The sequence below is a fragment of the Nyctibius grandis genome, chromosome 3 (assembly GCF_013368605.1).
Source record: "Nyctibius grandis isolate bNycGra1 chromosome 3, bNycGra1.pri, whole genome shotgun sequence".
Classification (NCBI taxonomy): domain Eukaryota; kingdom Metazoa; phylum Chordata; class Aves; order Nyctibiiformes; family Nyctibiidae; genus Nyctibius; species Nyctibius grandis.
The window spans coordinates 48,982,865-49,006,977 of record NC_090660.1 but is presented as its reverse complement, the minus strand read 5'-3'; the positions used below and the strand labels follow the sequence as shown (position 1 = coordinate 49,006,977).

At 42.2% G+C, this 24,113-nt stretch overlaps 1 protein-coding gene across 1 annotated transcript in view; it reads left to right on the top strand.

The window, feature by feature from the left end:
• Positions 1-24,113, top strand: part of DOK6 (docking protein 6) — a 283,675-nt gene that overhangs the window by 166,437 nt on the left and 93,125 nt on the right. The window contains exon 5 of the mRNA XM_068396927.1: positions 14,785-14,974. Coding sequence (XP_068253028.1) covers positions 14,785-14,974 — 190 coding nt within the window. The remainder of the gene's footprint in view (positions 1-14,784; positions 14,975-24,113) is intronic.

Genomic DNA, 24,113 nt, shown 5'->3' with positions numbered 1-24,113 from the left:
AGAAGGACAGGGAACTGCTAGAGAGAGTCCAGCGCAGAGCCACGAAGATGATTAAGGGAGTGGAATATCTCCCTTATGAGGAGAGGCTGAGGGAGCTGGGTCTCTTTAGCTTGCAGAAGAGGAGACTGAGGGGGGGCCTCATTAATATTTATAAATATGTAAAGGGCAAGTGTCATGAGGATGGAGCCAGGCTCTTCTCAGTGACATCTGAGCTCTTTAAGAGGGACAGGCGAAGCAGGAGAGGCGGTGGGGTAGCGCTGTATGTTAGGGAGTGCTTGGACTGTGTTGAAATTGAGGAAGATGGTGAGGATAACAAGGTTGAATGTTTATGGGTGAAGATCAGGGGGAAGGTCGGCAGGGCGGACATATCGGTGTGAGTCTGTTATAAACCACCCAACCAGGATGAGCAGGCGGACGAGGCGTTTTACAAGCGGCTGTCAGAAGCCGCCCGGTCGCCGGCCCTTGTACTTGTGGGCGACTTCAACTTGCCGGATGTCTGCTGGAAATACAACATGGCAGAGAGGAAGCAATCTAGGAGATTCCTTGAATGTGTGGAGGACAACTTCCTCATGCAAGTGGTAAATGAGCCCACTAGAGGAGGGGCCCTGCTTGACCTGTTGTTTGTGAACAGAGAAGGACTAGTGGGAGATTGTTAAAGAAAATTGGCAGAGTCCGGGTCTCTAGGTTTGCTGGTTTTATTAACAACTCAGAGTTGGACCACCACCGCAGTGAATGGTACCTGACTCAAATTCACTACCGGTTTATATAGAAACTAATAATCAATTACATCATAAACATTTCATAAGCTTCTGTTAATAATCCACTAACTATTTCAATTCCTCTTTCTTCCTTCATCAAGAGTCCACAAAAGTCCATTCTTTTCTATTGTTTAGCTGATCTTTATGTTCTGGTTCCGCTCCGACTCCGGCCGACACCCTGTCCTCGATGTTCTTGCTGTGATCGGCGTCCTTAATGTTCTTGCCGTGATCAGCGTCCCGTCCTGATCCAGGTTGATCAGAGTCCAGTTCCCACCGCCAGTGTCTCCTAAACATTCAACCTTAAAAACAACTGAATTTATGTTTAAAACCTTATCTATACTAATTTTTATTTCTAAGTGTCCTATATTTCTTTTAAGGTAAAGAAAAGGTTAACCATACATCCCCTTTACTAAAATCATCAGAAGGTAATACTTCTAGGCCTACTCCTGCTTAGCTACTCATTAAGCTTTGATTGATGATTTCTTCAGTCCTAGGTCAGGATTACACAAGGAGCTTTGAGAACAATATTCATGCATTGTGAAAGCCCACCTGTGTTTATTCAGATAGACTTATATTAATTATTCTATTCACTATTCTATTTCACCCCTATTGATTCTTGTCTCCCTAACTCATAAGAACTTTTACATTAATTATGTGAAAATTTCTATAACAGAGATGTGAGGGTCGGTGGCCGTCTTGGGAGTAGCGACCACGAAATGTTAGAGTTTTCGATAGTGGGGGAAGTAAGGAGGGGCAAGAGTAGAACTTCTGCCTTAGATTTCCGGCGGGCTGACTTTAGCCTGTTTAAGAGGCTGGTGGACCGAGTCCCTTGGCAATCGGTCCTGAAGGGCAAAGGAGTCCAGGAAGGCTGGACATGCTTCAAAAGGGAATTGCTAAATATTCAGGAGCAGGCTGTCCCAGTCTGTAGGAAGACAAGCCATCGGGGAAAAAGACCGGCCTGGTTAAACAGAGAACTTAGGCTAGGACTTAAGGAAAAAAAGAGAAACTACTTGCTCTGGAAGAAGGGTCAGGTAACTTGGGAGGTCTATAGGGACGTGGCCAGGTCGTGTAGGGAGAAGATTAGAAGGGCCAAAGCTCAATTAGAGCTTGATTTGGCTGCTACAGTGAAAGATAACAAAAAAAGCTTTTACAAATACATCAACAGCAAAAGGAGGGTCAAGGAGAGCCTCCACCACTTGCTGAATGAGGAGGGTAGTGTAGTGTCAGGGGATGAGGAAAAGGCAGAGGTGATCAATGCCTTCTTTGCCTCAGTCTTTAATGTCTAGCTACCTCCTCCGCAAGGAAGAAGAGAAGAGTTTTAGTGGTTGGAGACTCCTTCCTAAAGGGATCTGAGGGCCCAATATGCAGAGCTGACCCCCATCACAGGGAGGTCTGCAGCCTGCCTGGAGCCCGAATCAGGGATATCACCAGGCAACTCCACAACCTACTACCCCCTGCTGATCTTCCAGATAGGTGGGGAAGAAGCTGCATCCCGTAGTCTGAAGGGGATGAAGAAAGACTACAAGGCCCTAGGATGGTTGGTGAAAGAGTCTGAGGCACAAGTTGTTTTCTCCTCCTTCCTTCCATTTTCAGGTGATGACGTGGGATGGAACAGTAGGATTCTCTCTATTAACGCCTGGCTACGAGACGGGTGCTACAGGCAGGGCTTTGGGTTCTTTGATAATGGCTGGTTTTATAAGACAACAGGCGTGACAGTGATACATGGGAAAGGTTTATGTCGTAGGGGCAAAAGGGTTCTGGGACAGGAATTAGCAGGGCTCATTCGGAGAGCTTTAAACTAGATTCGAAAGGGGATGGGGTAGTAGCTGGGCTTGCACCACTGGGGCAACGCTCTAGTGTTGAGGTAGACCAGGAGGCCTCCCATCCCCCTGGGGTGAAATCAGTGTGCCCAGCTCGCTCCCTGAAATGCCTGTACACCAATGCACGCAGCATGGGGAATAAGCAGGAGGAGTTAGAAATCCGTGTTCGGTCGGGGGGCTATGATCTAGTGGCAATTACAGAGACTTGGTGGGATGCCTCGCATGACTGGAATGTGGTCATGGATGGCTATGTCCTGTTCAGGAAAGACAGGCCGCTAAGGAGAGGTGGTGGAGTTGCTCTTTATGTGAGTGAGCAGCTAGAATGTATTGAGTTCTGTCCAGAGGCGGATCAGGAGCGAGTTGAGAGTTTGTGGGTGCAAATTAAGGGGCAGGCTGGCAGGGGTGATACTGTTGTGGGTGTCTATTACAGGCCACCGGATCAGGATGAGGAGGGTGATGAGGCCTTCTACAGGCAGCTGAGAGCAGTCTCTCAATTACAGGGCCTGGTTGTTGTGGGGGATTTCAACTACCCTGATATTTGCTGGGAGGCCTACTCAGCCAGCCATCCCCAGTCCAGGAGGTTCCTCCAGTGCATTGATGATAACTTTCTGATGCAAATGGTGGATGAGCCAACTAGGAGAGGAGCGCTGCTGGATCTGATCCTCACTAACAAGGAGGGTCTGGTTGAAGAGGTGAAGGTTGAGGGCAGCCTTGGTTGTAGTGACCATGAGATGGTAGAGTTCAGGATCTCATGTGGCAGGAACAGAATAGCTAGCAGAATCACAACCCTGAACTTCAGGAGGGCCAACTTTGGCCTTTTCAAGCAATTGCTAGGGGAAATCCCGTGGGACAGGGTACTAGAAGGTAAGGGGGCCCAAGATAGTTGGTTAGCATTCAAGGACTGCTTCTTCCGAGCTCAAGATCAGAGCATCCCAACAGGTAGGAAGTCAAGGAAGGGTAGCAGGAGACCTGCATGGTTGAACAGGGAACTGCTGGGCAAACTCAAGTGGAAGAAGAGGGTGTACAGATCGTGGAAGGAGGGGCTGGCCACTTGGGAGGAATATAAGTCTGTTGTCAGAGGATGTAGGGAGGCAACTAGGAAAGCTAAGGCCTCCTTGGAATTAAACCTTGCAAGAGAGGTCAAGGACAACAGAAAGGGCTTCTTCAAATACATTGCAGGTAAAGCCAACACTAGAGGCAATGTAGGCCCACTGATGAATGAGGTGGGGGCCCTGGAGACAGAGGATAAAAAGAAGGCGGAGTTACTGAATGCCTTCTTTGCCTCTGTCTATACTGCTGGAGGCTGTCCTGAGGAGCCCCGGACCGCTGAGGCCCCAGAAGAAGTCAGGATAGAGGAGGAATCTGTCTTGGTTGGTGAGGGCTGGGTCAGGGACCAATTAAGCAACCTGGACGTCCATAAATCCATGGGCCCTGATGGGATGCACCCGCGGGTGCTGAGGGAGCTGGCGGAAGTCATTGCTAGGCCACTCTCCATCATCTTTGCTAAGTCGTGGGCAACGGGAGAGGTGCCTGAGGACTGGAGGAAAGCGAATGTCACTCCAGTCTTCAAAAAGGACAAGAAGGAGGACCCGGGTAACTATAGACCGGTCAGCCTCACCTCCATCCCCAGAAAGGTGATGGAACAACTTGTCCTTGGTGCTGTCTCTAGGCACATCAAGGATAGGGGGATCATTAGGGGCACTCAGCATGGCTTCACCAACGGGAAGTCATGCTCAACCAACTTGATAGCCTTTTATGAGGATGTTACCCGGTGGATAGATGATGATAAAGCTGTGGATGTGGTCTATCTCGATTTCAGTAAAGCGTTTGACACGGTCTCCCACAGCATCCTCGCAGCTAAACTGGGGAAGTGTGGTCTGGATGATCGGGTAGTGAGGTGGATTGTGAACTGGCTGAAGGAAAGAAGCCAGAGAGTAGTGGTCAATGGGACAGAGTCCAGTTGGAGGCCTGTGTCTAGTGGAGTCCCGCAAGGGTCGGTTCTGGGACCAGTTCTATTCAATATATTCATTAATGACTTGGATGAGGGAATAGAGTGCAGTGTCAGCAAGTTCGCTGATGACACAAAACTGGGAGGAGTGGCTGACGCGCCGGAAGGCTGCGCAGCCATTCAGAGGGACCTGGACAGGCTGGAGAGTTGGGCAGGGAGAAATGTAATGGAATATAACAAGGGCAAGTGTAGAGTCCTGCATCTGGGCAAGAACAACCCCATGTACCAGTACAAGTTGGGGGCAGAGCTGTTGGAGAGCAGCGTAGGGGAAAGGGACCTGGGGGTCCTAGTGGACAACAGGATGACCATGAGGCAGCAGTGTGCCCTTGTGGCCAAGAAGGCCAATGGCATCCTGGGGTGTATTAGAAGGGGTGTGGTTAGTAGGTCGAGAGAGGTTCTCCTCCCCCTCTACTCTGCCCTGGTGAGGCCGCATCTGGAGTATTGTGTCCAGTTCTGGGCCCCTCAGTTCAAGAAGGACAGGGAACTGCTAGAGAGAGTCCAGCGCAGAGCCACAAAGATGATTAAGGGAGTGGAACATCTCCCTTATGAGGAGAGGCTGAGGGAGCTGGGTCTCTTTAGCTTGCAGAAGAGGAGACTGAGGGGTGACCTCATTAATGTTTATAAATATGTAAAGGGCAAGTGTCAAGAGGATGGAGCGAGGCTCTTCTCAGTGACATCCCTTGACAGGACAAGGGGCAATGGGTGCAAGCTGGAACACAGGAGGTTCCACTTAAATTTGAGGAAAAACTTCTTTACGGTGAGGGTGACCGAACACTGGAACAGGCTGCCCAGAGAGGTTGTGGAGTCTCCTTCTCTGGAGACATTCAAAACCCGCCTGGACGCGTTCCTGTGTGACATGATCTAGGTAATCCTGCTCCAGCGGGGGGATTGGACTAGATGATCTTTCGAGGTCCCTTCCAATCCCTAACATTCTGTGATTCTGTGATTCTGTGAAGACCAGTTGTCCTCAGGAGACTCGGCCCCCAGAGCCTGAAGTTAGGGATGGGGGGCTGTGTGAACACCCCTGTAATCCAGGAGGAGACGGTTAGTGACCTGCTGTGCCAGTTGGACACCCACAAGGCTATGGGCCCGGATGGGATTCACCCCAGAGTAATGAAGGAACTGGCAAACGAACTTGCCAAACCACTCTCTATTATCTACCGGCAGTCCTGGTTAACTGGAGAAGTTCCAGCTGACTGGAAATTAGCGAATGTAACGCCCATCTACAAGAAGGGTCGGAAGGACGATCCAGGGAACTATAGGCCTGTCAGCCTTACCTCAGTGCCAGGCAAGGTGATGGAACAGATCATCCTGAGTGCCATTACACGGCCCATGCAGGACAATCAGGGCATCAGGGCCAGCCAACATGGATTCATGAAACGCAGGTCCTGCTTGACCAACCTGGTCTCCTTCTATGACGAAGTGACCTGCTTAGTAGATGAGGGCAGGGCTGTGGATGTAGTGTATCTAGACTTCAGTAAGGCATTCGACACTGTCTCCCACAGCATCCTCCTAGACAAACTGGCTGCCCAGGGCTTGGATGGGTGGACTCTTAAATGGGTTAAAAAACTGGCTGGATGGCCGAGCCCAGAGAGTGGTGGTGAATGGGGCAAAGTCCAACTGGCTGCCGGTCACTAGCGGTGTTCCCCAGGGCTCAGTTCTGGGGCCGGTGCTGTTCAATATCTTTATAGATGATCTAGACGTAGGGATTGAGTGCACCCTCAGTAAATTTGCAGATGACACCAAGCTGTGTGGGAGTGTCGATCTGCTGGAGGGTAGGAAGGCCCTACAGAGGGATTTGGACAGGTTAGATAGATGGGCTGAGACCAACGGCATGAGGTTCAACAAGAACAAGTGCCGGGTCTTACACTTCGGCCACAACAACCCCATGCAGCTCTACAGGCTGGGGGAAGAGTGGTTAGAAAGCGGCCTGGTGGAAAGAGACCTGGGCATACTGATCGACAGCCGGCTAAACATGAGCCAGCAGAGTGCCCAAGAAGGCCAATGGCATCCTGACCTCTATTAGGAATAGTGTAGCCAGCCGGTCCCTTCCAATCCCTAACATCACATTCTGTGATGCCCTTCACAGAATCACAGAATCACAGAATCACAGAATGTTAGGGATTGGAAGGGACCTCGAAAGATCATCTAGTCCAATCCCCCTGCCGGAGCAGGATTGCCTAGACCATATCACACAGGAATGCATCCAGGCGGGTTTTGAATGTCTCCAGAGAAGGAGACTCCACAACCTCTCTGGGCAGCCTGTTCCAATGTTCGGTCACCCTCACCGTGAAGAAGTTTTTCCTCATATTTATGTGGAACCTCCTGTGTTCCAGCTTGCACCCATTGCCCCTTGTCCTGTCAAGGGATGTCACTGAGAAGAGCCTGGCTCCATCCTCATGACACTTGGCCTTTACATATTTATAACCATTAATGAGGTCACCCCTCAGTTTCCTCTTCTCTAAGTTAAAGAGACCCAGCTCCCTCAGCCTCTCCTCATAAGGGAGATGTTCCACTCCCTTAATCATCTTCGTGGCTCTGCGCTGGACTCTCTCTAGCAGTTCCCTGTCCTTCTTGAACTGAGGGGCCCAGAACTGGACACAATACTCCAGATGCGGCCTCACCAGGGCAGAGTAGAGGGGGAGGAGAACCTCTCTCGACCTGCTGACCACACCCCTTCTAATACACCCCAGGATGCCATTGGCCTTCTTGGCCACAAGGGCACACTGCTGCCTCATGGTCATCCTGTTGTCCACTAGGACCCCCAGGTCCCTTTCCCCTACGCTGCTCTCCAACAGGTCTGTCCCCAACTTGTACTGGTACATGGGGTTGTTCTTGCCCAGATGCAGGACTCTACACTTGCCCTTGTTATATTCCATTACATTTCTCCCTGCCCAACTCTCCAGCCTGTCCAGGTCTCTCTGAATGGCTGCGCAGCCTTCCGTTGCGTCAGCCACTCCTCCCAGTTTTGTGTCATCAGCGAACTTGCTGACAGTGCACTCTATTCCCTCATCCAAGTCATTAATGAATATATTGAATAGAACTGGTCCCAGAACCGACCCTTGCGGGACTCCGCTAGACACAGACCTCCAACTGGACTCTGTCCCATTGACCACCACTCTCTGGCTTCTTTCCTTCAGCCACTTTCAATCCACCTCACTACCCGATCATCCAGACCACACTTCCTCAGTTTAGCTGCGAGGATGCTGTGGGAGACCGTGCCAAACGCTTTACTGAAATCGAGATAGACCACATCCACAGCTTTACCATCATCTATCCACCGGGTTACGTCCTCATAAAAGGCTATCAAGTTGGTTGAGCATGACTTCCCCTTGGTGAAGCCATGCTGAGTGCCCCTAATGATCCCCCTATCCTTGATGTGCCTAGAGACAGCACCAAGAACAAGTTGCTCCATCACCTTTCCGGGGATGGAGGTGAGGCTGACCGGTCTATAGTTACCCGGGTCCTCCTTCTTGCCCTTTTTGAAGACTGGAGTGACATTCGCTTTCCTCCAGTCCTCAGGCACCTCTCCCGTTGCCCACGACTTAGCAAAGATGATGGAGAGTGGCCTAGCAATGACTTCCGCCAGCTCCCTCAGCACCCGCGGGTGCATCCCATCAGGGCCCATGGATTTATGGATGTCCAGATTGCTTAATTGGTCCCTGACCCAGCCCTCATCAACCAAGACAGATTCCTCCTCTATCCTGACTTCTTCTGAGGCCTCAGGGGTCCGGGGCTCCTCAGGACAGCCTCCAGCAGTATAGACAGAGGCAAAGAAGGCATTCAGTAACTCCGCCTTCTTTTTATCCTCTGTCTCCAGGGCCCCCACCTCATTCATCAGTGGGCCTACATTGCCTCTAGTGTTGGCTTTACCTGCAATGTATTTGAAGAAGCCCTTTCTGTTGTCCTTGACCTCTCTTGCAAGGTTTAATTCCAAGGTCCCTTGGACCATAAAAACTCATTGCTACCTGCTACTTATATTTTTTCTACCCAAGGACTCACATTTCAGAAAATACTTGGCAAGGAAAATATGTGTGTTTTCTACAATACGTCTAAGATCTCTTTTTGTTACATCTGAGCCTGTTTATCCTTCCACTCTCACTCTTGCGGTTCTCCTGAGATGAGCTTTCGATTTCAGAAGGGAAGACACCTAATTCGCTGTGACATGAATGCAACAATATGGTTTGCGAAACAGTTTGTTCTAAAGGCTTGCAAAATTTGTGTTTGATATGCAAATATCATGGCTAAAAGGCCATACATTCCTCAGGTATTTCTATCATATGAGGATAAAAGTTTACAGTAGTGCAGAAATATGAAAGAGACGTACCTTTATAGCTCTGAGTTGTTCAGTAAGTACTAGTAAGATCTATTTTATTGTGGATGCACTGTTGCTTGACCCTCCAGCACCAAGCAATTCTGCAGTGGTGATAGCTAAAAAAGCCAAACTCCGCACTGCTTGTAGCAGAGACCTCTGGCTATCGAGTCTTGTACGAAGAATAGAGAAGACACCTAAGCGATTCTTATGCAAAGCACATCGGTAACAGAAAGCTTCTCACTGGATTTCAACTCTGTTATTTCTTCCGGGAAGTGTTATCGCAAATGTTACTGTGTAAACTCGCTGCAGAAAATGACCCTTAGGTGGTTTTCTTTTTATATTTAAGGCTCACAACTTACAGCTGCTTAGTTTGCAATGATACGAAGATTCCAATAGAAGTGAGATTTGAAATGAAGCTTCTGTTGCTCCCCAACCATTTTACCTGCTCTCTTCTGCAAATCTAAGTGATTTGTTTGTGTTCCTGAGCCCTATAGCAGCAACCCTGTTTCTATTTAAATTTCTTTTCACACCAAACGCAGTCTGTTACTGGTTATGAATGTCCACTTAGATTATTTGATAAAAAATGAAAATATAGTATTAAATCACAAGCAGTAAAGATTACATGATCCTATTCAGGTAACAAATTTAGTATAATGGCAGTGGAGCTGTATATACAATGATAAGACAAATAATAGTAAACAGTTATAACTCCAGGAAAGAAAATCTGGACTCAGTTGGATCTGATAACACTGTTGACAAGTAGCCTTCTAAGCAGTATCATGTGATATTGCTTGGGGTTCTCAGCTACTAAATTCATTCTTTAAGAGCACTTCACTCTTTCGTGAAGACTCTATTCCTATTTTGTATAATAAATAATAACACTAAAATAACTGAACACTTGTATTAAATCATATTCTATTAAATTTTACTTCAAAAACTGACGTAAACAGTGAAGAAAATAAGCAAATGTAAAAATGCAGATTTTTAAGCTGAAGAAAAGGCTCTGTTCCATCTTCTGCTCATTTATTGATAGGTGTCATGCCTGTGATGTCAATATAATGCTTTTCTATTATGTGTTAACTGGTGCTTTGGCTTTCTTTTTTTTTTAATTAATGCATTATAAGGCTAATTTTGATTTTAGAAATCTGGAAAAGTTTGAAAGATAATTGATTTTTTACTTTTACTCCCTGCCTACTATTTAAATTAATATCTCATAAAGTTACTTCCTTTGTAAAATTTTTCCTCTTTTTCATAACATTTGTTCTACCTTCCTTTTTTATTTAAAAAGATTCCACAATACAGCAGTCTTACTTCCTGGGTTTTAATTGCAAGAAACTCATTAATTTCTGTTAGTAAAAATGTAGCTTTTCATACTGAACAATGCCCTTGAATCCTCAGAAGAGGATTATGAGTTATTTCTTTATGCTACGTATTGAGATTACAAACTACAGCCAAAGCATAGAGACTTTGTAATTACATTCACAGAGCTGACTTGTTTTAGGGCATTTTCTAGGGTCTGTAGAATCCCTGTTTGTGATTTACTACATAAAAGAATTTGGTTTTTATTCATCTTCTGTTATCCTTAATTTATTTTTATACTTTGGTTTTGTTTGGTTTTTTTTACATAAACCAAACATAGCCAGCTTTATCCAGAAAATCAAGGTGTTTACAGTTTTAATAGCTGGTTAATCCAGTGAGTTTTCAGATTCTTCTCTACATTGCTACTTATCAGTGAAACAATTTAAAATAATTTATTTATGGTAGCCTTTATATTTTCTTTGATATGTTAATAAACATTTCCATACATTTTTAATGGAAGCAAAGCAGAATAATTATAAACAAAGGGATAAAATTAGTTCTGAAGTCCTGGTTCCTCACTGTGTAAAGCAGGAGAGAATCGTTCTAATAGACCTGATGTATGAACAAACACAAAATGCTGTTACTTCAAGACTTCGAGTTCTCTTTCCACCTGAAAATTAGCTAAAGATAGTCAGCAGCAGAAGTCTCATAGATAGAGAAGGATTTTCTTCCAGACAGAAACTGAATGTTTGCTTTTAAAGCCTCTTCTTACATAGATCCCACCAACCTGACTGCCTCCTTCCCTGAGTAGTTTTTCCCTCGCATTAAAGCTGAAATTAAAAGAAAAGCATCTGGACTGCAAGATTGCAATGTTATCTATCTGGTCAGTTTTCCAACTGGGATGATTTAGGCAAAAGAATCCAGTGTAAAATGACTAGAACCAGGAGCGTTGGGCCTCACAGTCATTTTATTTCCCTAGTACATCTGGACTTGGAGCTGGAAGACTGAGAGCATTTCAGAGTTGCTGCCAAGTCTCCGTCTCAGCCAATATGCTCATTTTAACAAAGACTCTGATGCTCCTGTGCTCTGAAAAACATTATTAAAGGTCATAGTCTTGCCAAAGCCCAAAGGCTAAGCACCTTTACATGCAAAAAATGTATGATGAAGCATTGCTTTGCTTATTCAAGGAGATGGGAAAGAGCAGTTACATTGAAAAGAGTGGAATAATAAGTGTAGCAATATATCAGCATTTTTTTCTCATCCTGGCTTCCCCACTCCCTGAACTTTGCTCTCGTCAATTTTAGAGGAGGGAGGAGGATAGTGATGCTGAATGCTGAGGAATTGCACCTGCTCAGTCTCAGCCTTGTCTTGTCCAGCAGGATAGCATCTACTTGTTTGGCTTCTTCCATCTCCCTATTTTCTGGGTTCCTCATTAGCTTGTATTTACTTAATCTTACTACCCAGTGAACTGTTATTATCTCATCCCACTCATACGCAGATGGTGACTGACCCACAGAGAAGCTAATATCCCATTCAATGTGATTCAGAAGATCTGGTGACAGAATTCAGCTGGGATTCCCAAATCTAGCCTACGAATATTTGTTCTTGCCTGGATGAGTTTAAGGGCAAAACTTGCCTCTAAAAACCAAATTACCATATTACCATTACCTAGATACCAGTTCAAATATTTTCTGAAATAGAAAAATTGGACCCTGCATTTTACTTCCTAGAATCATTTAATAGTATCCACACATTTCTGTGTCCTCAATTTCCCACTACTCAGAAGTATTAGTATGTTTTTGTTTCAAGAATAAATATATCCATCCTCAATCTTCTCCAGCACGTATGTTTGCCACTTGCTTTTCTTGCCTATTTGAGTAAGTTCCAAGGGTGCTACATTTTGCCCTGCAGCTCATGTTCAGTGTAATCAGACATACTTTCTTTAATCCGTGACACCTCACCTTAAACACTGACCTCCCATGCAAAGTCAGCAAATGTCTCTTGACAGTTTGAGGATACCATATGTCCTGAATACCCTTCATGCAATAATATCCTCAAACACTTCAGAGAAGTTGAGCATTTCATGAGTATCCTGGTAACTTCTAAAACAAGTTGAAATATTCTGTGCCTTCAACATAACAGTTTAATGTTTACTTCAGAAAATAGTTGCCCCTTTCCATTTTCTCTGCTGTCTGAGGTGCTCTGTCAGTGAAGACAGGGAAAGGGAAAGATTTCCGTTCTCACATAGCAGCCTCATTCCCCGGTAGACACATTGTGTGATTTCATGTAATGTAAAGGGGAGGCTGAGAGAACCAGCCGTATGTCAGTCATCTGTATCTTTCTTTCAAATAGAGGAGGTAAGTAACAGGAAGTAACAGCATGACAATTCAAAACTGGAGTCTAATGTATGATAAAAGCACACCTGTGTAACTCCTAGGAATTTTTGCATGACCATCACAATCACATATGGGTACTGAAAAAGGGCATATATATATATATATATATGAAAATATATATATAAATATACACACATAAATAAAATTCCCTTGCAAAGTGTAAGTTGTCTTGTTCTCCACCATTCCCTTCCCAATGCAGTCATTGACCATACTCCCATGTAAGTCTTTCCATTTACTTCGGTAGGGGTTAGGTTAGACCTGTGCCCAGTGCACTTCTCTGAGGGCTGGGGGAAATTCTTTGCAGTGATCTCAGCAGCACCTGCTAAACTATTTGTGCTGTGTGTCAAAAGACTTTTACAAAACATTAGGCGTTTCACACTTGGGACTTTAGTCATCAAATGAAACTTTAAGGGCTAACATTTGTTAGTGTGATTAATGAGAACTAGAGCCTGGGAGAAGAGGTTGAATGGCTATGAGACTGAATGAATCAATTGGGGAGTCATTAATAGGACAAAATTAAATTGTCTGAAACAGAATAACATTGGGGATGACAAGTTTACGTATAGCTATGCAGGACAGCAATTCTTACTGCTCACCCAGCAGTTCCTTGCTTCCATTAATTCCTCAGCCAAACTTTTGCTACTTTGTTGACACACACACACATACTCACACACACACTTCTAACATATTTTATATTAACTGACTTATTTGCAATATTTTCACTAATTTGTTAGAAAGTATATATATCTCAAATGTTTAAAAAAATGGAGACATAATGTCTGTGATGTTGAATGTGAAACACAGTATAAAGCTGCATCTCATTTTGTCTGTTACAATAAATTTCTCTCACTTTATTCCTCTTCTGATTACTTTAATTCCTTCCTAATTTTTATGAGGATACTATGAAAAAATTCAGTGCAAATAGTGGATTAAAAATGTTCCACACCAAACTGTCATTCATTTATTAAGTAATTGGAGACAATTTTCCTAGTGGATGTCCCTTTAAAGTACATTTTCCCAGTACTGTTTATTGAATGAGCATTGCTCATGCTCATACTTTAAATCGTTCTTACCTTTTTTGTCAACACCCTTCAGTGCAGTACCATTGACATTTTGCATTTCTATCCTATTTCAGAAATAAAAGGGAATTATGAATGTAACTTGTGAATTAGCTGCACTCTCCCATATTATGCTATTAAGCCCTACGGTTTCAGTGCCTTTAGAGTTAAAATATAGGCTAGCACTTCCAACTCTGCAACCTGAAATTTAACTGAGTTTTTTGTTCTTTGTAGAAGCAGCTTATAGAAACATTAGTTATTCTTCAAAGAAAATTACATACTTATTTAAAATTTTCTTGCTATTACTGTGGTTTACTTCCTTCCATGCGGGTTAATAGTGCTTTATATCATCTTGGTTTTTTTCTTTTTCCTTTTTTTTTTTAAGGGTAGTTTTTGCATTGCTTATTAAATCATATGCAATTCAGGCACTTCAGAAAATTGTTAATGCCCTTGACCTCTTATTGCAATGAGTGCACTCTGCAGTGAACTGCAGCTGATAGCAACTGATGTCATGACCGTAATAATATATCGTGTTGAATCAGATTTTTCAAGAAAGCAACAGATGATTAAAAATGTTATTAATTTGACGAATGATAATGTGTTTGGCAAATAAATAGAAACTGAGCACACAGAATGTAATTATTAACAAGCTTCAATAAATAAACCTGGGTTTGCAATTTCAAGGGTAGCTTTTCTAAGGGGCAATGGTTGTACATACGTGTTTTGCCAAAATAACTATAGTTCCATTCTTTGAGAGAGGAGCCTCTATCAGAGTTCAAGTCATTGTGAATTTTCATTTGCAAAGAGTCATGAAACTTAATGTGAGGATAAAGGATTTCAGTTAAGTTGCTGGAGACATATGTCAAAGAGGACTATGCAGATCATCTGTGAAAGATGTTTCAGTCTGCTGCATTATTTATAATGAAAATTAAATTAAGAAAACTCTCCTCTTACTCCTCTCATGTACACTAGCAAGGCTGCTTCGACATCAGTGGATTCTCGCCTCTGTTCAAGGCTAGAAATTTGGCCTTGATTTCTGAACCATCAGTAGAGTCTTTATTTAATTTTTTTTCCCCAGTATAAAATCTTGCTTTAACTGGCGATGCCTTATTCTGTGTTTTTTTTTCCAGAACGATTCAATGTATATCTTATGCCTACACCAAATTTAGATATCTATGGGGAGTGTACAATGCAGATCACACATGAAAACATCTATCTCTGGGACATCCATAATGCCAAGGTCAAGCTGGTCATGTGGCCTCTGAGCTCTTTGAGGAGATACGGACGTGACTCAACGTGGTTCACATTTGAGTCTGGAAGGTAAGAGCTAAAGAGAAGCAGCAAGAAGAAATAAGCAGTGATTTTTGAGAAGCAGTCTGAAAGTTAGATTAGCTTCTCACTGTAAAGAAAGATGGAATACATGGCCTCTCCATAGACCTCTCTTTGTTGACTATTACTTTTCAATATATTCAAACCAACATTCAAAATAAACATTAATATATCTTACATTTAAAATGAACTTAAACTTCCTCTGACTTGTATTTAACTGCAGTTGAATTGTCATTCTTAAGGTTTCTGATTCTAACTGTGCTTAAACACTAGTGTTGTATAATTTGAGTACTTTTGATATAGAAGAAATTAATTCTGGATCATGGAAAAGGCTCATCACACAATATGAATGGAATAACTTCTGTTAGAGCAGATATTACTCTTTTTGGATGTTTCTGATGACTGATTGCCTCTCTAGAGTATAATTGCAAGCGGGAGTACAGAGAACATTGTGAACCCATAAAAAGCCTATCTCTTTTTTCTGCCTGCAGTTTTAATCATCATTGCCGTTTCCATCCTCAGATCAGTTTTGAATGTCCGTGGAGCTCTGTTTCACCTCCCTTTCGTATCTTTTTCATTTATTTCATACCTTGCCATTAGGTCCACTGCCTTTTCTGCTTTTTTTGTGCAGAAATAATTCTGCATTTATCTCTGTCTTTGGTGATGTTTCTTGTATTTTGTTGTTCTAGGCTTTTCTAAGTCTTTCATACTGCCATATGTGGAGCCTGAATTTTCTGAAACAACATCTGCGAAATTACAGGTGTCTCTACACTCTTGGGTTAGCCATGCTGCCTTGTTAAAAATCTTTATATGTATTTCAATGTGTACTTATTCAATATCATTAACAAATATTCACAAAAGTACAGTTGGTGATTGCTGACAAAAACACAGATCAAATGGACTTTACAGCTGTCACGGTTTAAAGCTGGGCCAGCTATTAAACCTGTGGCAGACGCTCTCTGTTAACCCTCCCCCCGACCCGAAGGGAAAGGGAAAGGGAAAAGGGAGAGAGACTTATGGGTTGGAAAGTTAAAACAGTTTTAATAAACTATAATAATGAAAAAGAGTATAATAATAATATTGGAATAATCAAATATATACAAATATATACAAAACCAAGATCAAGCTCCCCCGATGTCGGCCACGTCACCACCGGCACTGCAGGGCAGGCTCCGGGAAGGCCCAGGCTGGGCCCGGCGACGGTCGAGAGGATTCAGGAATGCACGGATCGGGATCGGGGGCAGCAGGAAAACGGACAGTCCTTCTTGGACACTGGCCAAAGGCTCAAGCCGCAGAAGCAGCCTGAAGCAGCAGAAACACCCAAACACCGCAGGCGAAGCAAGGGAATGGCGGAAGGGGCAAGAGAAGGGGGCAGAAGAAGGAGGACAGGGAAGAGGGGTGAGACCCTCGTGATCCCCCCGCTTTATACTGAGAATGACGTGTATGGGATGGAATACCTTCGTTGGTCAATTTTGGGTCACCTGCCCTGTCCGCTCCTCCCTGCAGGTGTGACCCCCCTTCGGCTCTTCACTCGTAAGCGGTGAGGAATTTAGCAGTGACCTTGGTTTCTCTAAGACTAAGTACAGCAAGAGCCTTTCTGCATAACATCCCTACCGGTGCCTCAGTGATAACTACAAACTTCGAGCGTTATCAGTCCTAGAAGCAGACACTGTCTGCAAAACATGCAGTTACTTTCAGAAAGTGCAGTTACTTAGAAGAGACTTAGCTGAAAGTAAAAATCACTGAAAGGAAAATCGGCCTGGTTTAGGCTAAACCAGGACAACAGCCTAAGGAGGTAATGACCAAAATTCCTCTGCAGTTTCTTATAAATGGGAGTTACCATTTAACTCATAACTTCTTATATCCAGACTGATGTCACCAGAACATTTTAGTGCTCTGCTACTTTTCTGTGGTGACTTCACCATTAAGGATCATGAAGACATCATTACTTTTTTTATTTAATATTGTTTTACTAAAAATTATCAATGGCTGGCCCATGTTTAAATTTAATTTCAATTATTAAGCTGTGGGGCTCATTCAAATATACAATTTTAGCAAGAATAATTTGCTAAATCATTCCTTCCCCTCAGCCTCAAACTACCTTATGTGAAGCTAGTTCAAGCAGCATACCTGCGCAATACCAGAAAGCTAATAAAATGCCAGAAACAATGCCTGAAACCCACCATATTATTCTGTGGAAAACCAACCAAGCAAGCAAGCAAACAAGGAAACAAAAATCCTGGAATTTAGCCTTATTCCATTCTTTGCAATTATCCCACTCATCTGACTCTTTGGCTAACTTTATATTTACAAGTATGCATTTTATTAAAGGGGAAGGGGTTATTTTTGTGTAAAAAGGTAATAAATGCAGACTCACTAATGTTTGCTTATTCAGAGTAGTGTGTCATTAACTAAAATTAAGCTGCTAAAACTAATTCAGATTAATCACTTGAAGTTAATTTCTTATACATGTCTCAAAATGTAGGTGTGTCATTCTCTGCAGTGTTTTAATTATCTAAAGAGTTATTCTATATCATAGTGAAATTATTTTTTTACAAGATAGTTGCTTTCTGTACTGCTCTATTTTTATCTGTGGCATATCAGTACTAACAAACTATGTATAGTGGTTGTATATATTCAAGTAAAATGTGGAGTTTGTCTCTGCTTTTTCAAGGCTCCTACGGTATTTTGGTTCCATACTAGTATCTGAATATCATCTTCCCCTACAATCCATGGACCATTCAACACGATGAAAAGTGGATTGTTTTCCTGTATTTTATTATTATGAGCTAGCTCTGCCTTTATCTGTCATGCTTTATTGTCTTTGATTTGATTCCTCCCTTCTGCTTGCATCATAGTGCTTTATCTGTCTGATTTAGAAATGCATAAAGACTGCCAACAAAACATGGAGGTAAAAAACAGGACTAGAGAAAAGTCAGTGTCTTCAATAACAGCTGAAGACTATATAGGGCAACCCTAATGATCATGTTAAAATCTGATGTTGATTTGTTTGGGTTTTTATTTTTATTTTTTAATCAGCATCTTTCTCATCTTTCTGAACATGATTTTCTTTGTCCCTTAATCTGCTAGTACCTTAATACAGTAAATTCCTGATGCATGCTGTCTTATCAGAAGTGAAGCACTCATCCATGTTTTGTGAGAATGTAACTCAGTAAAAGTGTTGTGCTTTAATTTTTCCCTGAGGCTTAAATATTAAATGTGGACAATTGCTTTAAAGGAAATATTTTTTAAATAGGTTCCTATTTTTTACTGAGTTTTAGCAGCTGTGCAGTATATGTGTATGTGGTTTGCATGAAAATTAAGAGCTCAGTTTTGTATATTTATTATCTATCCTCAGTTTTGGTATTACTTTGTTTCAGAAAATAAATCCCTCCTGTTAAAATAAATGGACATATTCACAAAGAGATACTACAGTAAATAAATGGATCAAAATTAAGCTTTCAGACAGTTAAATTTATCTTTTAATAAATATATTTATATATGCATTTAAATAGAATATGGTCTCAAATGTATAAAACTAAACTGTTCACTTCCTAATGAAATCTAATAACTACATGATTAGGAGGATGTCTAAAATATGGGATTAATGAACGCAGATACTTTTAAACTGCCAGATTTTTCTGTTAAGTTTTGCACTAAATTGGAATTTGTAAATATGTATCTTTGCACTGCCTATGAAGTTAGACCCATACTTATTTTTCATTATTTAGTGAACCAATGAAAGTAAATATTTCTTGCACAGTGATTTACTTAATTTGTGTTCTTCCCTATATAAACTCTGCTGAGATTTGGGGAAAGCACAGTTTTGTGTGATTTAGTTCGATGCTGGATGGAGAGATTCTCATTATTTAAACTACCTGATCAGGGTTAATCCCATGCAATCTATCCATCGATCAGAAAATCGTAATTCACAGCTCCATTAGTCACTACAATAGCTTTGTACTGATTAATACTGTGCATCTAACACAGTGAGTGGATCCCACAGTAATTCAGAGCACCTGAGGTAGGAGCTGAGCATTTACTTTTCCAGGACCCAGGCTTTCCACCTGACGAGCTTCAGATTGACTTGAGGAGTTTTAATGTTGAATCATTAATGAGTCAACAGGATTTCCTTAATTTATGGACATGTAATGTGTTCCGACACCTCATTCTCATTATTTTGGGTATTGGATGTGTTGGAGACACTGTGCCTAAGAATGCAATTGATCTGCATGAGTGCACTTATTTCTTATCAAACTTTTGGAACTGCTGCTCCACGTACTGTCTCTCATCTTAAGCCCCTGAAACAGGAAGCCTGCTCCTTGTGGAACTGCCTGCCTAACTATCCAGATGTAGGTACTGTAAATTTGCACTGGATTAATTAATTTTACATGCAATCTAAGAAACATGCCAGAAAAGTAATACAACAGGTACAGATGAAATGTCTCATGGCCGAGACCAGGTGTGAAGACACTATTTTCAGACTCCTACTAAAGTTACAGGATTCATTTTGCTGATGTTGTAAACCAGACAATCCATAACAAAGGCCATAAGCAATGTTTAAAATTCACTCTCTGGAAACTGCAAAAGGCAGTTGTCCAAGCTTTCCTTTTAGCAAAACAAGCTGGCTGCGGCAACTTTTTAGGATCATAAGAGGAGACTCCTATTAATTAAGAATTGTTTTTCATCTCTTGGGGTGAGACACTGAGAAAACTAAACACATATGGACTCTATAACTTTGTAACTTTGTAACACATATGGGCTTTTGTAACTAGGGTACCGAGACAGCTGTCGGAAGTGCTCACCAAGCCTCTTTCCATCATTTATCAGCAGTCCTGGCTAACCGGGGAGGTCCCAGTTGACTAAAGGTTAGCAAATGTGATGCCCATATACAAGAAGGGCTGGAAGGAGGATATGGGGAACTACAGGCCTGTCAGTCTGACCTTGGTGCTGAGGAAGGTTATGGAGCAGATCATCTTGAATGCCATCACACGGCATGTACAGGACAACTAGGCAAGCAGGCCCAGTCAACATGGGTTTATGAAAGGCAGGTCCTGCTTGACTAACCTGATCTCCTATGACAAGATGACCCATTTAACTGGACGAGGGAGAGGCTGTGGATGTGTCTACCTGGACTTCAGTAAAGCCTTTGACAACGTTTCCCACAGCATTCTCCTAGAGAAACTGGCTGCTCATGACTTGGACAGGCATGCACTTTACTGGCTAAAAGAAATGGCTGGATGGCCAGGTCCAAAGAGTTGTAGTGAATGGAATCAAATCCAGCTGGCAGCCGGTCACAAGTGATGTTCCTCAGGGCTCAGTATTGGGGCCAGTTCTCTTCAATATCTTTATCAATGATCTGGACCAGGAGATCGAGTGCACCCTCAGTAAGTTCGTAGACAACACCAAGCTGGGCAGGAGTGTTGATCTGCTTGAGGGTAGGAAAGCTCCACAGAGGAATCTGGACAGACTGGATCAATGGGCCGAGGCCAATTGTATGAGGTTCAACAAAGCTAAGTGCCGGGTCCTGCACTTGGGGCACAATAACCCCATGCACCACTACAGGCTTAGCGAAGAGTGGCTGGAAAGCTGTCTGGTGGAAAAGGACCTGGGGATGTTGGTCGATGGCCAGCTGAATATGAGCGAGCAGTGTGCCCATGTGGCCAAGACCAACAGCGCCCGGGCTTGTATCAGAAATAGTGTGGCCATCAGGACTAGGGAAGTAATTGTCCTCCTGTACTCAGCAGTGGTGAGGCCACACCTTGTCTACTGTGTTCAGTTTTGGGCCCCTCACTACAAGAAAGACGTGGAGGTGCTGGAGCAAGTCCAAAGAACGGCAACGAAGCTAGTGAGGGGTCTAGAGCACAAGTCTTATGAGGAGTGGCTGAGGGAACCAGGATTGTTTAGTCTGGAGAAAAGGAGGCTGAGGGGAGACCTTGTCGCTCCCTGCAACTACCTGAAAGGAGGTTGTAGCAAGGTGGGTGTTGGTCTCTTTTCCCAGGTAACAAGTGATAGGATGAGAGAAAATGGCCTCAAGTTGTGCCAGGGTATGTTTAGATTGGATGTTAAGAAAAATTTCTTCACCGAAAGGATTATGAAGCATTGGAATGGGCTGCCCAGGGAAGTGGTGGAGTTACCATCCCTGGAGGCATTTAAAAGACATATAGATGCGGTGCTTGCAGACATGGTTTAGTAGTGGACTTGGCAGTGCTAGTTTAACGGTTGGACTTGATGACCTTAAAGGTCTTTTCCAACCAAAACAGTTCTATGATTCTATGATTCTATGATTCTATGATTCTATGAAATGTTCTTTCTTTTGCTTTGCTGCAGTCCTGCCATTTACATTAAACAATATTTTCTACGTATGGAAGCTGTCTGGTCAAGTCGATTAAGTGCTGACCAGAAGTATCCAAAAAAAAAAAGCCAAAGCAAGCTGAAGTCAAGTTAAGCATGGGATGGGCTGTGGAAGCCCCAGCCAAACTTTGTCAAATACCGTATGTTTCCAGCTGAATAGAGAGGTGGAGGCAGTAGGTATGTTCCTGGAGTTTTGAGAACAGAAGGAACCACAAATCCATGACACACTCCTTTTTCTGAAATATCTTTTCTTATATATTGTAGACAAGACATTGAAATTTAAATTATTTCAAGTATTTCCAAGGTTATTCACGCTGTGCATTCAGAGACCCATTGAACCATGCTAAACTATTCCTTCTTTATTTGCCTTTGGTTTTAGTTTTTTTTTTCATGAGAGAAAATGTAATGAAATGTGGTATTCTCTGTCACTTCTAAGATCTGGAATCTGTTTCTTTGTTTGAGAAAAATATTAAGCTCAAGCATTGCAGACTAGTGACATGAGAATTTCTCAGATTTTTTTTTTCCTTTTACGTGACCCAAGACTGACATACTCATTTTCTCAGTGCTAGTTACACAGATGCTAGGGTTATCTGAAGCAGAAAGTTCAGCATTTGCTTCAGGCACTACATCTGACTGAAATCTTTCATTTGTCTGTCAGTCCTCTGTGGCAATTTTTGGTGCTAATGTGAAATGTATTAGTCAATTAACCCTTTAAGTTAAGTTACAGGAAACATCCTCTGTTTCCCTTATGTGGGGATAGGCCCCTTACATATATGCCTCATGAGACAGTTGTTCTGGGACTTTATATACTGATGTATGTATCAACTCAGGTCTTATACCTCCCTGAAGAGAAGCATTGCATTCCTGATTGCTGGTGGATTATCTGAATTGTGGATTAAGTTTATCATAGGTTCGTCATAGAATTATAAATCATATATTATATATATAATTATATATATAATTATATAATCAATATAAAATATCGTTATAAATCATAAACTCATCATTATAAATCATAAGCTTGTCATAGAATTTGTAAGTTAGTTTGGGGTGAGCAGCAGTATGAGCACTCACGTGCAGCTGAAATAAATAGTTGTATCATTTCACCTGAACATTATCTCAGAGGTCTCAGTATCCCACACTTAGTAAGTTTGTTAGGATCTTTTCTTCTTTTACACCTTCATAATATTTTCAAAATGCGTCATTACCCATGATGTGAATTTTGTGTGGTTTTATCTTTCTCACTGCCTCTTCCCTTCTTTCTTGTATTCTTTCCCCAAGTGGTATATATTGCTAAAATCTGAAAATAAGTTTAAAAAAGAAACAGGAATCTCTTGTATGTATCCCCCTCCTTGTTTTTTCAGTAATCGCATAACTCTAATTTTAGGAAAAGTGGCATTTTTACATTTAAAGGCTTTAATTATTTCCTGGTATTTAGCAGTGCCAAGGTTATTCCATTCCTACTTTTTTTCCATTCCAGCTTCATTCCAACTCTCAATTTGCTTTCTGCCAAATTCTTGACCTGGAATAAGTTCTGTGTTAGTCATCTGATTCACTTAAACACTACTTGAAAAGGAGCTGTGTGTTTAACTCATATACAGGATTCTTTCTTTGGTTTGGATCATGGTACCTCATCTAAGAAATCTTTTACTAGTGGAAACTAATATAGCTCGTTGTAAGTGATTTATAAAGCGCTCATTGCATTTTCTCTCTGCCAAGGCTCCTCTCAGACTGCTCTAGCGTTGGTAAGAGAGCAAGTTCCACCAAAACTCACACACAATGAAATTCTCCACAGTGTAACTGAATATGGCAAACAGAGAGAAGAAGGGATTATATACAAGCTTCTTTATCCTAAATTTCTATTGTACCTTCTAAAGTGTTCTGCTTTATTTTAGTCCCTGTTTTGAAAATTCAACCATATACACACACCTAAAATACACGTATACACTCCTACAAAAGGTTTTCTCCAACTGACAAAGAATGCCTGAGCCATTCCACTTTGCCATGAAAGCTCTAGCTTTGATGAGAAAAACAATGGCATCTCAAAAAAGACAATATATTGAAAGAATAAAGTTACATTTATTAAGCTGTGATTTTATTGGAAATAGATTGAGAAGTGACTCCTAGAATAGAGCAGCAAGCTCCACAGCTGAAGTTGTGTAGCATAGTAAAGAACAAATTTATAAATACTAAATTGATAGGAATGAGCACATCACTAATTCATTAATTCACCATTGCCTAAACATTAAATTTCCTTATGAATTTGCACTGAATGAAACATATGGAGTTAGAAAAAACAGTCACCTAAAGTTTGTCCAGTTAACACAGAAGACACACACTCAGAAGGAAAGCCATAATCTCTGTGGTATTTATAGAAGTGACTCATATTTGCGTATTTTACAACCCAGAGGGTGCAGTATAAGTTTTCAGGTGATCACTAGATATCTGGTATCATTGGTATGTTTCGAACGTTACAAAGCTTTTTAATGAAATCACTAAGACTTGTGTTGTGTTTGCCTAATGTATTAGCAGACAGCATGTTATGTACCTTCTGATGATCCTGAGGTAACATGAACTGTGTCTTTCAGCTGAAGTGCACAATTTGCCTTCTCCCTTTCGAACATGGTTGTCTGTCATAATCACAATAAGGCTAGTTTTAAAACATTTTGAGACTAGCTGCCATTTTGCCTTCAGATGGCTTTACATCCATGCTTGAGCCCAGAAGATTTGATACTTACTTACCATATTCTAATTGTCCCTTTTTCCTACATATGCT